The 15,888-nt window shown below is 36.9% G+C and overlaps 1 protein-coding gene across 9 annotated transcripts in view; it reads left to right on the top strand.

The window, feature by feature from the left end:
• Positions 1-15,193, top strand: part of fbxw7 (F-box and WD repeat domain containing 7) — a 327,970-nt gene extending 312,777 nt beyond the window's left edge. For all 9 annotated transcript variants that reach the window (XM_059645310.1, XM_059645305.1, XM_059645295.1 and 6 more), the window contains 4 exons: positions 1,035-1,216; positions 1,415-1,640; positions 5,452-5,662; positions 13,381-15,193. In XM_059645310.1, the coding sequence (XP_059501293.1) occupies positions 1,035-1,216; positions 1,415-1,640; positions 5,452-5,662; positions 13,381-13,649 (888 nt within the window). In that variant the 3' untranslated portion in view covers positions 13,650-15,193. The remainder of the gene's footprint in view (positions 1-1,034; positions 1,217-1,414; positions 1,641-5,451; positions 5,663-13,380) is intronic.
• The last annotated feature ends 695 nt before the right edge of the window (positions 15,194-15,888 follow it).

Here is a 15,888-nt window from a genome sequence, read left to right as displayed (position 1 = left end):
AGGTCTCCTTTTTAAGACAAATAGGGGGATTTTTATTTTCTCTGAGGGTCATTAGTATGTGGAATTTTCTTCCTTAGAAATAGTAATTTTTTTTAATTCAGTGCTGAGTTAGGTTTTTGATAGACCAGGGAGATAGTTTATAGTGTGCAGTCAGGAAAAAGGAGATGGGACCACAACCAGTCATGGAGTTACTGAATGATTGAGAAGGCTCAAAAGATCAAAATGACCGAGTCTTAATCCATAATCCTATTTCCCTAAATGTTTCAGTTTAATGACCCTACCTCAAAACCTAGGCATTGCTCTTACAACAAAATTGATCAATTGATCAGGAACTGTGACAACATCACCGCTGACCTCAAAGTAAGGTGGTCACAAAAATCTAACAAACTCTGTAGCATTGTTTTTTTTCTTATTCTCCAATATTGCTATCAGATGGGATCAGAATAAAGGAGAGTTTGCAGTATTAAAATGTATTAAATTAAGAGGGATCTGTAAATCTTTAAAAAGTATATAGAGATACTGAACATTAAAATGATAAGATTTTGTGAAGGATATTGTTTGAAATTTTAAAATGACCTTGACTGTCACTAAGACTTTTTTTGAAAGTAGAATCTGTAACAGTGAATTATTTGAAATTTTTGTCTAAGGTGAGTTGGTGGATAAATTACAGGTAAAAATAAAAGCAGGATTTTGTAAAGCAAGATTTTTTAAAGAAATTGTCCATTATTTAGAATTAAATGGAGGGCCTGAAATTGATGTCTCCATTTGAATTGGCTAAGGTTTAATTAGAAAGAAGTGACATGAAAGAAGAGAAATGGAAAGAGAAGAGAAACAAGAAAGAATAAAAGAAAGGGAAATGGACTATTTTTAAAAAAGGCTTGAACTCCAAAGAGATGGAAGTCAAACAACATGACTTGGCAAGACAAAAGCTTAGTCTAAAGGGGACAGAGAAATTCGTGGAATGGGCATATATTGGGAGCATTGTGTTTTCAGTAACAGTTACTGTTTTTTGTTATTTTGCCATTTATTTGCAGTGTTTAAGAACATTAGTAGGACATACGGGTGGTGTCTGGTCATCCCAGATGAGAGGCAATATCATTATAAGCGGATCCACTGACCGAACATTGAAAGTATGGAATGCAGATTCTGGTGAATGTATTCACACACTCTATGGTCATACCTCCACTGTGCGTTGCATGCACCTCCATGAAAATCGGTGAGATTATTCTCTACTTAATGAAATGACAGTATTCCTGGAGAAAACTCAAACTATGTTAATATTAAGTAATTGTGCAGTCAAAAGATAGATCTTTATCAAATTGTTCATAATTTTACACAAGCTGACTATAATCTCTATTTGATCAGTTTTGGTTTTGTTACTGCCTAATTTGGATGGTCTTGTTTAATATTACAGAGTTGTGAGTGGCTCTCGAGATGCTACTCTTCGTGTCTGGGACATTGAATCAGGACAGTGTTTACATGTGTTGATGGGTCATGTTGCAGCTGTGCGATGTGTACAGTATGATGGAAGAAGAGTTGTTAGTGGGGCATATGATTTCATGGTTAAGGTGTGGGACCCTGAAACAGAAACCTGTCTACATACACTACAGGGACACACTAACAGGGTCTATTCACTACAGGTAAGAGACTGAAATAATTATTCATAGCATTTTGGCTTTCATCTCCATACCTAAGTGCAAAGACATGTATGGATATGTATATGTTTTAAGAGGAATTCTGTAGCTGATGGTTGTCTTGAAGTTAACATGGTGTGTCATGTTGTACTTGGTTCCACATTGCATAAAATTGGTAGACATATGCTTTGCTGTGCCTGAAGAGTTGTGATCTTGCTTTTAAGGCTGTACTTCCGTACAGAAGTTGAACTCCTCCAAGTAGTATGCAATGTAGAAACATAAAGTAGCAAATAAATTATCCTGGGCACCTCCCAAGTCCAGCCACAGCCCCATCCACTCAATCTGCATCAAAATCTACAGACTTGTTTTCATGCACTGTCTTATGCTGCCTTTGCTCATATTAAAATGCTGCTTCTGAGTTCTGTTTGAACTAAGAATGCAGCATGGTACAGCTGAGTTTTATTGGCATCAAACTGCATTAAGGATGAATATAACTGCTTAAATGGTTGAACAATTAGCTAATTGTTCAACTTGAGGTCACATAGAAAGGCCAGTGCAGTGTTGGGTATCAATTAAATGGCAAATGGTTCTTCAAGGGTGTGTCATTTTTATTTGGATGTTCTTGCTCCCGGAAGCATCCCAAAGTTATTTTTAGAAACCTGCTGTGTCATATGCAGGTGCAGATGCTTGTTAAAGAAATGTATGCTTCTGCTAAAATAAATGAGAGCAGTGTTTAATCAAAAATAACTAGTCTACATTCTAAAATGTACGGACATATAATTAAGCTTTGTCCAGTTTTGTGTGTGGCATGACTGATCCATGCAGGTAGCTGAGATGATTTATTATGGATCCTCAAGCATTTATTTAATTGCTATATCTTTGTAATGTAAACTTACACCACATGTTTTGTAAAATATTCCAGAGTAGTATGTAAACCCCAGAAAAATGTTAAATGATTTTAAAACCTAATTTTAAAAATGGGAGGAATTTGTTGAAGACTATTGCAATCTCTGTAAATCAGAAGCCGTTGCAGTGCTAAAGTCAGATTCATGTTTATTCTCAGATACGCCTTATGCATCCATGAAGTTAGTTGAAGTCTTTTCTTTTGTGCATTTCTGAAACATTTATTAGTGAGTATTAGCCAAACTCCAATTAAGTGTGCTGGATTTTCATTCTTATTCTAATTGACATTGTTCAAGTTTTCTGGAAATCTAGGGAGATGCCCAAATACAAACAAGTGTGCAAGCGAAATCCTAAAATCGTGAGGCAGAAAATTAAAGATGTATGACACAAATCATCTATGGACACCTTAATCTCAAGGGGCAGGGAATAACATACAGACAGAATTGATGGAAAAGAAAACCCTAGTTGTAGTCATGAATGAGAAAACAACTAAGATGAGAGCCAAGCACAATCATTTGTTCAGTGACTGACATACAAGAGGATTGTTCGGATAATTGGCCTTGACATTATTTCACTCAAAATTTTCATGTTAATAAGACAGGAGGGAGTTGCATCTGATGTTTGGATTAAAGATTGGAAGTTGTTGTGACAACAGATTTATATAGGACCTTTGAAGCATACTGTGGTAATTCAAAAAGGCATTATAAAACAAAACACACCACTGAGCCACAAGAGATGATGTTAAGTAAAATTAATAAAGATTAAGCAATGGTAATAGTAAAATAATGTAGAGGTCAGGAGTCTAAAATAACAACGGAAAATACTGGAAATACTCAGCAGCCCATCCAGCATCCTTGGAGAGAGAAAAAGAGTTAATGTTTCCGGTCAAGTATGTTTAGTCTCTAATTATGTTTCTGCGTGAATGCTTCCCAACCTTGGTCAAAGAGGTATGTACTGAGAATGGAGGAAAGAGTTACAAAGATTCACAAAGGAAATTCTAATTCTTGGGACTGAGGCAACTGAAGGTGCATCTGCCAATGTTGGAGTTTAAAATTGGGAATGCTGAATTGGCTAGAATTTGAGGAGCGCAGGCATCTTAGATGTTTGTAGGTATACTGGGTATATAGAGATAGGGTGGGCCACCACAAACAGGTATTTGGAATCGAGGAACAGAATTTTAAAAATCAGTGTTATTCAACTGAGAAGCATTGTCAGTCAGCAAGCAGTATTTGATATATCACAGGGATAGGCAGTAGAGTATTTTATGATCTCAAGTTTACAGAGGCTGGAATATAGATGACTACTTTAACAAGATCCTGGTTAAGTCTGGAAGTAATGAAGGTCATTGGTGAGGGCTTCAGCAGCAAAAGAGATGAGGTAAGGTTGGAAGCTAGCAAAATTATGGAGGTAGAAATTGGTGTACTCGATAAATAATTCGCCACAGTTCAGAAAGGACCACAAGCATCTCTGTCCATTACAGAAAGACAAATGGTTATAATTAGCTCCTACAATGAAGACTGATACAAAGTATTTCTTGATTCTCTGTCATTATTTCCCTAGACTCATTCCCAAAGGGGCCTTCGTTAATTTTGATCTCTCTCTTCCTCTTCATTACTATAAAAAGAGCTCTTACTGTTCATTTTGACATTACTTGCAAATGTACCCTGAAAGTTTTTCTTCTCCCTGTTAATTAATTTTCCATTTTTTTGTTGGTTTTTAAAACTTTCCCAATCCTCTAGCTTACTACTAACTTTTATCATATTGTATGATTTTTTTTTTCTTTCAATCTGATGCTACCCTTAATATCTATAGTTAACCATGGTAAGCTTATCCCCTTTCTAGAATCCTCTTTTGAGACATATCTGTGCTGTGAGCCATAAAATGCTTTCTTATAGTCTGTCATTGTGCCCCAGCTGTCTTTGCTGCTAAACTCCTTTCGCAGTTCATTGCAATTAGCTCTGCCATAATTTCTGTCTAATTACCCTTATTTAAGCTTTGCACATTTGTTTCCAACCCAAGTTCATCCCTCTCAAAACTGAATGCTAAATTCTACCATGTTATGGATACTGTCTCCTACAGGACCTTTTTAGTCTGGCAGCATTTATTTATACATTAGCTGTCTTCCAGTTAAGTGGACACACCAGATGGAATTATAATTGTAAGGTGGATGCAAGGATGTTTCAAGGAGATTTATAGAGGCTTATTGGGTAAACAAAAATGGCAGGCAGTGTACAATGTCAAGAAACGTATGAGCTTCCACTTTGGTAGGAGAAAGAGAAATACAGTATGTATTTAGTGGTGAGAGGCTAAGAGTATTGAATTTCAAGGGAACTTGAATATCCTTGATTATGAATCACTAAAAGTTAACGTGCAAGTACAGCAAACGATTAAGCAGGCAAATGGTACATTGGTCTTTCATAAAAGAATATTGAGTACAGGAATAAGCATGTCTTGCTGCAATTACATTGAGGCTGGGTGACACTACGTCTGAGGAATTGTGCACTGTTTTGGTCTCCTTACCTAAGGAAAAGTATGAGGGGAGTGCAACCAAGCTTCACCAAATTGATTTCTGGGGTGGAGGAATGATCCTATGAGGAAAAGACAGGTCCTGTATTTGGTAGAATTGAGAAGAGTGAGAAGTGAAGTGAAGTGATGTACAAAGTTCTTAACAGGAATCAAAAGGGTAGTTGCAGCAAAGATGGCCATCGACCAGTGATCGAGAACCTGGGAGGACAACTCTCAGAATAATGAGCAGGTCATTTAGGACTAGTTGAGGTGGAATTTCTTCACATAGAGAATGGCGAATCTTTGAAATTCTTTGTCCCAGTGGGCTGTGGAGGCTCAGGCATTAAAATGCTGTTTACTGCTGCTTCCCTTCTAATTTTAAAGATGGTGTTTTTCTTTAATGTTGTAGTTTGATGGTATCCATGTAGTAAGTGGCTCACTTGATACCTCTATTCGCGTATGGGACGTGGAGACTGGGAATTGTATTCACACATTAACGGGACATCAGTCATTAACTAGTGGAATGGAACTGAAGGACAACACACTTGTTTCTGGAAATGCAGATTCCACAGTGAAAATCTGGGACATCAAAACAGGACAGTGTTTACAAACATTACAAGGTGAGTTTCTACAGAAGACTTGTTTAAACAGTCTTAAATGCTAATAGTGTTCGTAAATCCTGTATGTTGTTCAAGTTTCATAAGAATATCTTCAAATTGTTATTTTAAGCAAAAGCAGGGAAGTTACTCTAAATCCATGTGTCTCACATTTATTCCTCTATCATTGTCAAAGGTAGTAACAAGTTATGCTCATGCATAAGAAAACATCCCAAGATGCTTCTCAGGAGCATTATAAAACAAAATATGACACCAAAACACATAAGGACATATTGGTCAGATGACCAAGGTTTAGTCAAAGATAAAGGTTTTAAACAGTATCTTAAAGTAGAAAAGTAAGGTATAGAGCTAAAGGTCTGTCAATCAGAGTGTTTGTATGTTCCAGTAGGCTACAAAGCTATGGGTGAGATTTTAAGCAAGAAGTTGTAATAAATAGGTGCAAGAGTTAGCCATTTGGTCTATTGAGACAGCTCCTTCATTCAAAATGCCCATGGTTGATTTGATTGTTGTCTTAATTTCACTTTGCTGTCTCACCACCATGATTTTTCAATCTCTTGTAGGTTAAAAATCTGGTTAAGTCAGCTCTGAATCTGTTCTAGGACCAAGTCTCCAAAGTTTTCTTATCTCCTTTTTAAGTGAGAGACCCTTTATTGCTAAGCGATGTTCAATGATTCTAGATTTCATCACCAAAGGAAATATCCTCCCTGCATTTATTCTGTCCAGCCTTGTCAGAATCATTATGTTTGAATAGGGTCAGCTTTCATTCTTCTAAAATCAGTAAATATACGCCCAATCTGCTTATTTCCTCATAAGACAAATGTTTCATTCCAGAAGTCAGCCCAATTAACCTTTCCTGAATTGCTTTCAGTGCAAGTATACCCTTCTTATGTAAGGCGATCAGAACTATACACTCTAGTTGCAGAATCGCCAATATCCTATATCGTTTTAACAAGACATTCCTACTTTTATCCTCCATCCTCCTTGCAATAAATGCGAATTTCTATTTGCTTTTCTAATTACTTGCTGAACTAGCTTGCTAACTTATTGTGATTCATGTACAAGGACATCTGAACTCCCCGTATTACAGTAGTCAGTGTTTTTTTTTGTTCCATTTAAATAATATTCTCTTTTTCAATTCTTCCCACCAAATGTGCACAACCTCACATTTTCCCATATTAGACTGTCAAAAATTTCCCCATTTTCTTGACTTATCTATATACCTTTGCACGCTCAACTGCCTACTCATCTTTATGTCATAGCAAGATAGGCTACAATACACTTAGACCCTTCACCCAAGTCATTACTACAGATCATAAGTATTTGAGACATACCAGCACTGATCCCTGTGGCATTCCACCTGTTAACATTTCATCAATCTGAAAATGACCTATTTCGCTATTTCCTATTCATTAGCTAATCCTCCATCCATGGTAATGTATTACCTTCAGCACTCCAGTTCAATCTTTATGCAAAGTGACCTTTTATGCAGCACCGTTGGGTCATATCATCCACTCTTTTCCCATTATCCACTCTGCTGTACATCTCAGAGAACTTTAGTAAGTGTCTCAAGGATGATTTTTCTTTCACAACACTCCTGACACTGGTTGTGTTTGGATTTAAATGCCTTGCTACTCAATTATAGCATTTTAGTAATGGCAGATATTTAGATTAACTGATCTGTGATTTCCTGCTTTGTGTCCCTCTCCTTTCTCAAATAAAGATTTATATTCACAGTTTTCCAATCTGCTGAGACCTTCCCAGATGATCTGAGGCAGGACAGAGAGAGGTGATCTTAAATAGATAGAAATAGGCAGTCCTGGTGATGGCATCGTTGGGTTCAGAAGTCAGTTATGGAACCAAAACTGTAAGCGCACTATAGCCAGGGAGTGGCATGGAAGCTGTAGTTAGAGAACAGAACCTGGACTAAAAAATAATGGCTTCAGTCTACTCAATTTTTTACCCAAAGTCACATCAAATTGCAGTTTGAGAGCTTTCTATGCACAAACATGGTGCCATATTTCCTCTTCTAACTGTTACTAGAATTTAAAATTACTCATTGGTTGCTTTAATTTGCATTTGATATACTTCCAATGTATGAACTGTAAATAGTGCATATAACAGGCAATGAATCTCAATTCATTCATATCATCTGTGAACATGTCTAAATGCATTTTGTTTTAAGTTTAAAGGCTTAACTCAACAGTAGAGAAAAGTATACATATGTCATGTAATGTGCATTTATTTTGAATAATATGCTGTAATTATACCCTCCAAGCCAGTTTTCAAAGCATAAGTTGATTAATTTAATGTAACCTTCAAATATATAGTTCACTTTAAGTTTTTGACTATAATCTTGGGTTATTTAGTGTTTTAATGGTAACTTAATGCTGAGCCAAACAACCAAATGCAGAAGTGATTTTGTTGAATAGAAGGGAGAATTTTCCATGAATTGTAAATATGCTGAATATTTTCCCAGTGACTGAGGGGGTACATGAACTGAACAGTGTTTTACTAAGCCTTGTCTGACATGGAGTTTCCAATTTGATCTTTGCTGTAATCCTACTGCGGATTTTTGTGTTCCTGATCAAAAACTCACCAGTTGAGTGAAATGAGCCATTGACACTGACAAGGTTCAATATTTACATTTGTATGAAAGATTTCATTAAAATAAATTCAGTAACTCTTGAGCTTCAACACGTTTACACAACCTCCATTACAATATCATGTTAATACAGTCAGTCCAAACTGTCAGCAGCTGGTAAGTATATCTTAAAATATGTAAGGAAAATTCCCTTGAAGTAAACTGACAAAATCTCATTTTGCAACTGCAAGTATTATGTCATATGCATCGACTGTAAATAGCGCATGATGACAGGCAATGAATTCATTCATATCATCCATAAACATGTCAAAGGATATGCTGAGGTTAGCGCACTGTTTTTCATATCCAAATCAACATTCATTCGTAGCAAAGCAATTATACCCTGTAATGAGCAAACTGATCTGTACTGCTCCACTCCTAGTGTCACTTGATTTTCATGAATGAACTGCATTAATTGTCCATTTAAGCTCACCGCAGAAAATTTAACTTTAACAGCATAGGTACAGCTTTTTAAACAAAATTTTAGTTGGTTAATATTTTGCCAAGAATGTGAACAATTGTAAGTGAATTGTATTAGGTTACTTTAAGAAAGTGTCAAATCTCGCTTAATGAATCATAGTCATACAGCATGGAAACAGACTCTTCGATCTGACTTCTCAGTGCTGACCAGACATCCCAATTTGACCTAGCCCTATTTGTCAGCACTTGGCCTGTATCCCTTGAAATCCTTCCTATTCATATACGTATCCAGATGCCCTTTAAATGTTGTAATTATACCAGCCTCCACCACTTCCTCTGGCACCTAATTCCATACGTGCACCACCCTCTGTGTAGAAAAAGTTTCCCCTCAGGTCATTTTAAATCTTTGCCTTCTCGCCTTAAACCTATGTCCTCTAGTTTTGGACTCCTCCACCCCAAGGAAAAGACTTTGGGCATTTACCCTACCTATGCCTCTTATGATTTTATAAACTTCTGTCAGGTCACCCTTCAGCCACTGTCCTTTTTATCCTTGGTGCAATCTTTGATTTTCCTCCCTCTTTCAAGTTGAAAAAGTGTTCATTAAGAAACTTATCTGTGGTTACAAAGGGATTTTGATAATTAGGCCAATATGCTGAGGAGTGGCAGATAGCAATTATTTTGGACAAATGCGAGGTATTGCATTTTGGTAAGGACAGGACTTACACAGTTAATGATAGGGACCTAGGTAATCTTGCCAAACAGAGACCTAAATGTTCAAGTACAGAGTGGTTAAGAAGGCATTTACCATGCTTGCTTTCATCGCTCAGACCATTGAGTATAGGATTTGGGGTGTCATGTTGAGGTTGTACACTGGGTGACGCTATGTTTGGAGACCTGTGCACATCTCTGGTCGCCCTGTTATAGGAAGGATATTTTTAAATTGGAGAGGGTTCAGAAAAGATTTACCAGAATGATGCTGGGATTGGTGGGTTTGAATTAAGGATAGGCTGGAACTTTTTTTTTCCCCCCACTGTAGTGTAGGAAGTTGAGGGGTGTCCTTATTGAGGTTTATAAAATCAAGAGGAGCATAGATAGGGTGAATATCAAAGATCTTTTCCCTAGGGTGTGTGAATTCAAAACTAGAGGACACAGGTTTAAGGTGAAAGGAGAAATATTTAAAAAGGACCTGAGGGACACCTTTCTCACACAGTGGTATGTGTGTGGGATGAACTGCCAGAGGAAGTGCATGCAGGTACAGTTACAACATCTAAAAGACATTTGAATAGCTACATGAATGAGGAAGGTTTAGCGTATATGGAACAACTGCAGGCAAGTAGGAAATTTGATTTGGGAAACTTGGTCGGTATAGAGTGGTTGGGCCGAGAGCATATTTCCATGCTGATTGACTCTGTGATACCTTATGAGTTCTTCTGTTTTTTCTCAATATTTTAATGTTATTAGTTAAGGAAATCTACTGTTTGCCCTGATATTCACAATAGTCCCAGATGACCAGTCACATTCAATGCACTGTTTTCAGCACTTACTTCCAGCAACTATGTTGGCAAAACACCTCAAATCCTAAACATGCCGCATCAGGTCAAGGTGCCTTGCTTCAAAATCTGGACCGTGCTTCTTTGAAACTAACATTTGCTTAATTTTATGTGCTTGGAGGACTGTGGACAATCTGAAATGTTTGTTACTGGCTACAATATTTATCAATACTCATTAACTTTTATTTAGATAGCTCATTTCTTATTAAGTTGTACTTCTCAGCACGTGTACAATTTTACCCACCTTCATAATAAAATGTATTGTTAACTTAAGAAACTTTAGAATTTTTCAGTTGTGGAAATGAAACATTTTGATACAAATCTGATTGGAAAGCAGGTTACACCACTGTGCAGTGTAACTGTGCACAATACCTGTCAGCAGTTAAAGCCAGCTTGGCTAGTGGAGGAAGGGAACACTTGAAATGAATCTCTCTTACTAGATTTAACCACTTAATGGATGCCTAAGAGACATCTGTTAAATCATCAGATTTATGAACTGGTTACAACACTGTAGGAACCCATTTAGCCTGTTGCACCATATCAGAACTTTTCATGAGCAATTAAGATAGGTCTTCAAGGAAACTCGGACTACAATATATCCCTGTCAGTTGCTAATTCCATTTCACTTCTGAGAGCATGGCTGAATTTACTTCCACTACCTGCTCAGGCAGTGTGTTCCAGATCTCAACCACTTGTGTTTAAAAGAAAAGATCTATTATCTCTAGTCCTTCACTCAGCCCCATTAATTGTCCTTCCACCAATGGGAGCAGTTTTTTCAATATCGACTTTGGCCAGACCCCTCATGATTTTGAACAGCTCAATCAAATTCCTCACAGCCTTCTCTTGTGCAAAGGAAGAAAAACACTCCAGCTTCACCAATCTGTTCAAGTCACTGAAGTCACTCATTTCTGAAACCATTCTTACTAATTTTGTTTGCACCTGCAGTTTCCAAAATTGGACTTAATGCTCTCCAGTTGAAGCCAGTCTGCTATTTTATATGGAGTCACGATAACTTTTTTGCTTTGCACTCCATGCAAATCCTGAAACTTTAACTGAGAGTTTGACTACCGATCTTTTCTTCTATCCTGATTTTTGAGGGTTGCTGCATGACTTCCATTGGATTAGCCTGCACTTTTGCGTAAAACAGTACAGAAGTTTGCCATTGATCATTGCCATCTCAAAGACTGATGAGAAAACTGCCCCACTCTCACTATCAGTTGTCAGGCACACGGGAAGGTTTAATAGGCTGACAATTAACCTGCACAGCCATGTTACACGTGTCCCTTCCATGATGAACAAGGCCTAGCATAGGACTTGATGCTGGAGCTTCAGACCCAGAGTTTGAGACATTACCACTTTGTCACAGGACTTCCTGGAAGGATTGTACGTGACATATTTTATATGTAAGTAAGTAGGGTAATGAGTTTTTTTTAATGAAACAGAGGCGATTTCATTTGTTTCAATTGTTTGAAAATATATGTAGGTTGCAAAGTATTTCAGTACCATGTTTTTATTTCTTAACTTCCAATAAGAATAAAAGTCCAAAGAGTGGGCTTAAGAAAAAAAATTAGAAAAATGTAGAAATTATCGAGGCAAAAAAAAGAAAATAATGTTTTCTAAACTATTTAGCAGTAGAACCCATTCTTAACGTTTTAAATGTTAGGGTGCAATTATGCAACAACAAAATAACAACAAGCCACAGAATAATGTTCAGAATATAATTAATAAAAGTTTTGCAAATTTATAGATCATTGCATGAAACCTCACATAAATTGAAAAAGTCTAACTTAAAAGTATTTTGTAAAATTGCATGTACTAATCAGTCTATTACTTAATCTGAGCCACGGTAGCTCATCCGCCATGGCCCTGAGGAGGGGAAGCACAGTTTGAGAGAATTAAGATCAAAGGTGTTGGAACTCAGATCTTTCCGCAGCACTGGGGTGATCTGACTGGAGTCAGAAAAGCCCACAGCTCAGTAGTAGGGGGATTGTGATTAAGGCTATACTTTTAGACCCAAAACGGCCACAGACAGGAGCCATGGCCTCACTAGAAAGAGTGTGCAGAAAACAAGCAGGGCGCGACATGACTTGGATCTCTGTGCCAGTGCGGTGGCACAGACTAGGAAGAGAGGCAGCTAAGTCTGAGCCTCATCCCCTCTGTTGGGGAGTTAAATAGTGATTTCAGATGGCTTCAGAGTTTTATCTTTTTTGAGAACATGCTCACTGTGAATTCTTGCACAATCATGAAAAAATGAATATCTTCTGGTTAAATGTTGATACTTCCATTTCAGGTGGTTTATTTTTTAAAAAATTACAGTTTTAATTTAAAAAATACAGTTGTAATTTTTAAAAAATTTCAGTCCACAGAAATTTCTTTCAACCCAGAATCTCAGAATTGTTAACATACATAGAAAAGGCCATTTGGCCCTATTTGCGGTTATCATCTCATTAGGGATCATGACTATCAGTTTGGAAACTGGTGAGCAATTAGGGGTTTTGGAGGGAGCTGAGTCAGGTATGACTGGATTTCATTGGTTCATTGATTTCTGTGGCAATCTCTGTATTATTTGCATGCAATAAGACTAACATAATTGTATTATTAGTGCCTTTCATTGGCAACAAGGTATCCCAAAACATTTTACAGACCAGGAAGAGTTTTCTAAAGTGTAGTAATGTTGTCATGTAGCAAGCCTAGCAGATACAGAGGTCTAAATTCTGCACGGCAATGTGACACAGGTGGTGATTTCTTTCTGTAATCTTGATTGAAAGACAAATATTGGCTGGGGCATGTTACATTCCAAAGACAGCACCTCTGGCTACCTCAGTGCTGCACTGGAGTGTAGCTTTTTAATGTGTGTGCTCAAGTCCTGGAGTGGAACTTGAATCCACTGCTTTAAACTCAGGGATGAGAGTACTACTGACTGAGCCACAACTTTCTTTGCACACACAAAGAAGATGAAAGTACAAGTGTGAAGTTTGTCTTGATGTATGAATTCTTTTTCCTGTCAGTAATGTATTAAAGTTATGTTCTTACCTAGCTGTTTTGTATAAGGATATGTAGAGTTTCAAGTCATGACCTGTTGATTCACCTCCTTTTATTTTCTTCACCAGGGCCTAACAAACATCAGAGTGCTGTGACATGCCTCCAGTTCAACAAGAACTTTGTGATAACTAGCTCAGATGATGGGACTGTAAAACTTTGGGACCTGAAAACAGGAGAGTTCATTCGAAATTTGGTTACACTGGAAAGTGGAGGCAGTGGAGGTGTTGTCTGGCGAATCAGAGCATCAAATACAAAGCTTGTGTGTGCAGTAGGAAGCAGAAATGGGACTGAAGAAACAAAGTTGCTTGTATTGGACTTTGACGTGGACATGAAGTGAAGAAATGGATTAAGAATTTGCCTGTTAATTCAGTGTACATCACCCCGACATTGGTGGGTACAGGATGTTGGTTCAGGGCAACAGGATGCATGATGAAGACACAAAGACCTAAGGATCACCGGGAAAGGGAGTGAGGGAGGACATGTTATAATCGACAAAATTTGACTTGGTCAGATGCACATATTGTCATGTTATATCTGGCTTCCCTTTGACTCTGGGCAGTTTTTGTGTAGAAAGACTTGATACAAAGCCGAGTGCAATGATTATTTTTTTAATGATTCTCAGCAGCAAGGCATAAAAAAAATTTATTTGAAATGTTATGTTTTAAACAAGCTGCTTATCAGGCCAAGAGCTGGTTTTCTTAAAGACTTGGGTTGTCTAAATGTCTCAGTTTTGTCTTTCCAGGTTTCAACATTTGGGACCTTACTGTGAATTTTGTACAATTTTTATATATATATATATAAAAAAATATATATATATAAGCCTAATGTTGCCAACAAACGGTCACAGTATTAACATATATTTCTCTATTTATTCACCACTGCTTCCAGATTCTTTTAATGAGGGTTTATATAGTTCTTTAGAGGCAAATTATCCTGAGTGATCTAAGTACTTAAAAGAACTCAAAGGTGGAAGAGTTCTTTAGGTTGCTATTTGAATGAGTCTTTGGACTTGTTAAAATTGTCCCATCCCTGTACTGTAATACCAGTGGCCAAATAACTTGCTGCTAAGTCATCTTTTGTGACATTTCACATCCACATACTAGTTCTAAACTTGATCTAGTATGGATGATTTTTGAGTTTTAAAAAGGCATTTGCCACTGAAACTTGAGCCAACTGTGCCTCTGAGAGGCTGAAAGAAGGAAGGAGATGCAGACTGTCATAGTGTGATTTGCTTGCAAGAAGGAAGTTGAGAAGTGTTATGTGCTACATTGGAGTTTTTTTTTGCAAACAATGTTGAACACATTCCTTCAGATGGGAGCTCTTTCAGCCTGTATTGTGGAGAATTTCATTGTGAGGACTATGGTGGAACAGTCAAAAACACAATTAAGATTACTGACATAATGCAAAAGAACAAATAATTTATGTGTGATGTGCATACAAATAAGAAGTGTCATTGCTGGTCAGTCTTAGTGTAAACAGTATTGAAATATCCAATTGTTACAGTTATTGCTATGAGCCACTGACGAAACAATACCAAATGTTTTGTACTGAATGCGGCACAGGCAAAAACAGTTAAATTGTTTGCCTAATTATTATTCAAAATCCACAATGCAACATGAACTGTGAAAGTGGTTTAACACTGTATACTAAATAATCTTGAGTTAGATACTTTGTTTTTCTTTTTACTTTCCTGTTAATTTATAGTCTGGTTTTTAAAACAAAACAATAAAATCAGATTTCAGACTTTTTTTACTTTACAGTATGTAACTGCCTGACATGATGGAGAAACGTTAAAGGGATTGTGTCTATGGTTTGATTCACTTAGAATTTTTATTTTCTTATAACTTAAGTGCAATAAAATGTGCTTTTTTTCATTTGAAACTGTGTTTAACTTTCATGTTGTGCTGTATGATTAATGTTGACTGCATATTCCCTATCATTCAATACTGACTGCTGTCACTTTTCTTTTATTCTCACAATGAAAATTCTACTAGAACAATAAATCAAAATCCTGAGTTCTCACAAACGCACATTTTATGATTAAGCTTTTGACTTTTCAATGCATTCAAGTAGACAACAATATATCTGTTTGCAATGATGTGTTTTTATGGGAAAATGCTCAGTTTTGATTTACTGAGTTTTGAATCATTTTTTACACATCTTATTCGGAGGTGTGCAAGTGAAAATAATTGTTTGCTATAGCAGTAAAGCCTTTTTTGGCATTAACTTTTATTTAATGATTTGAGAAGATGCTCCTTCCAAATTTTATAATGTAAGAAATAAAATAAATCAATTCTACTTTGTCCAGCAATTGCTTTTGCAAGAGCTTTCTGTGATTGTATGTAGGAGGACTCTCACAACTTGCCAGTGGTCCCTTGGTTGATAAAATTTAAAAGTGATTTACTGAATTTGCCAATGAATGATTGAGATGCACAGATTAATAATATATTGAGTTTAACCTCCTCCACCCACAACCAACACACCTGCCGTTCTGAGGAAGGGTCACCGGACCCGAAACGTTAACTCAGCTTTTCAGTGATTCACTGTGGGCTACATAAAACATTTAAATGGAATCC

This window comes from Stegostoma tigrinum, chromosome 1 (assembly GCF_030684315.1).
Source record: "Stegostoma tigrinum isolate sSteTig4 chromosome 1, sSteTig4.hap1, whole genome shotgun sequence".
NCBI lineage: Eukaryota > Metazoa > Chordata > Chondrichthyes > Orectolobiformes > Stegostomatidae > Stegostoma > Stegostoma tigrinum.
This window is presented reverse-complemented; position numbering and strand designations above follow the sequence as displayed.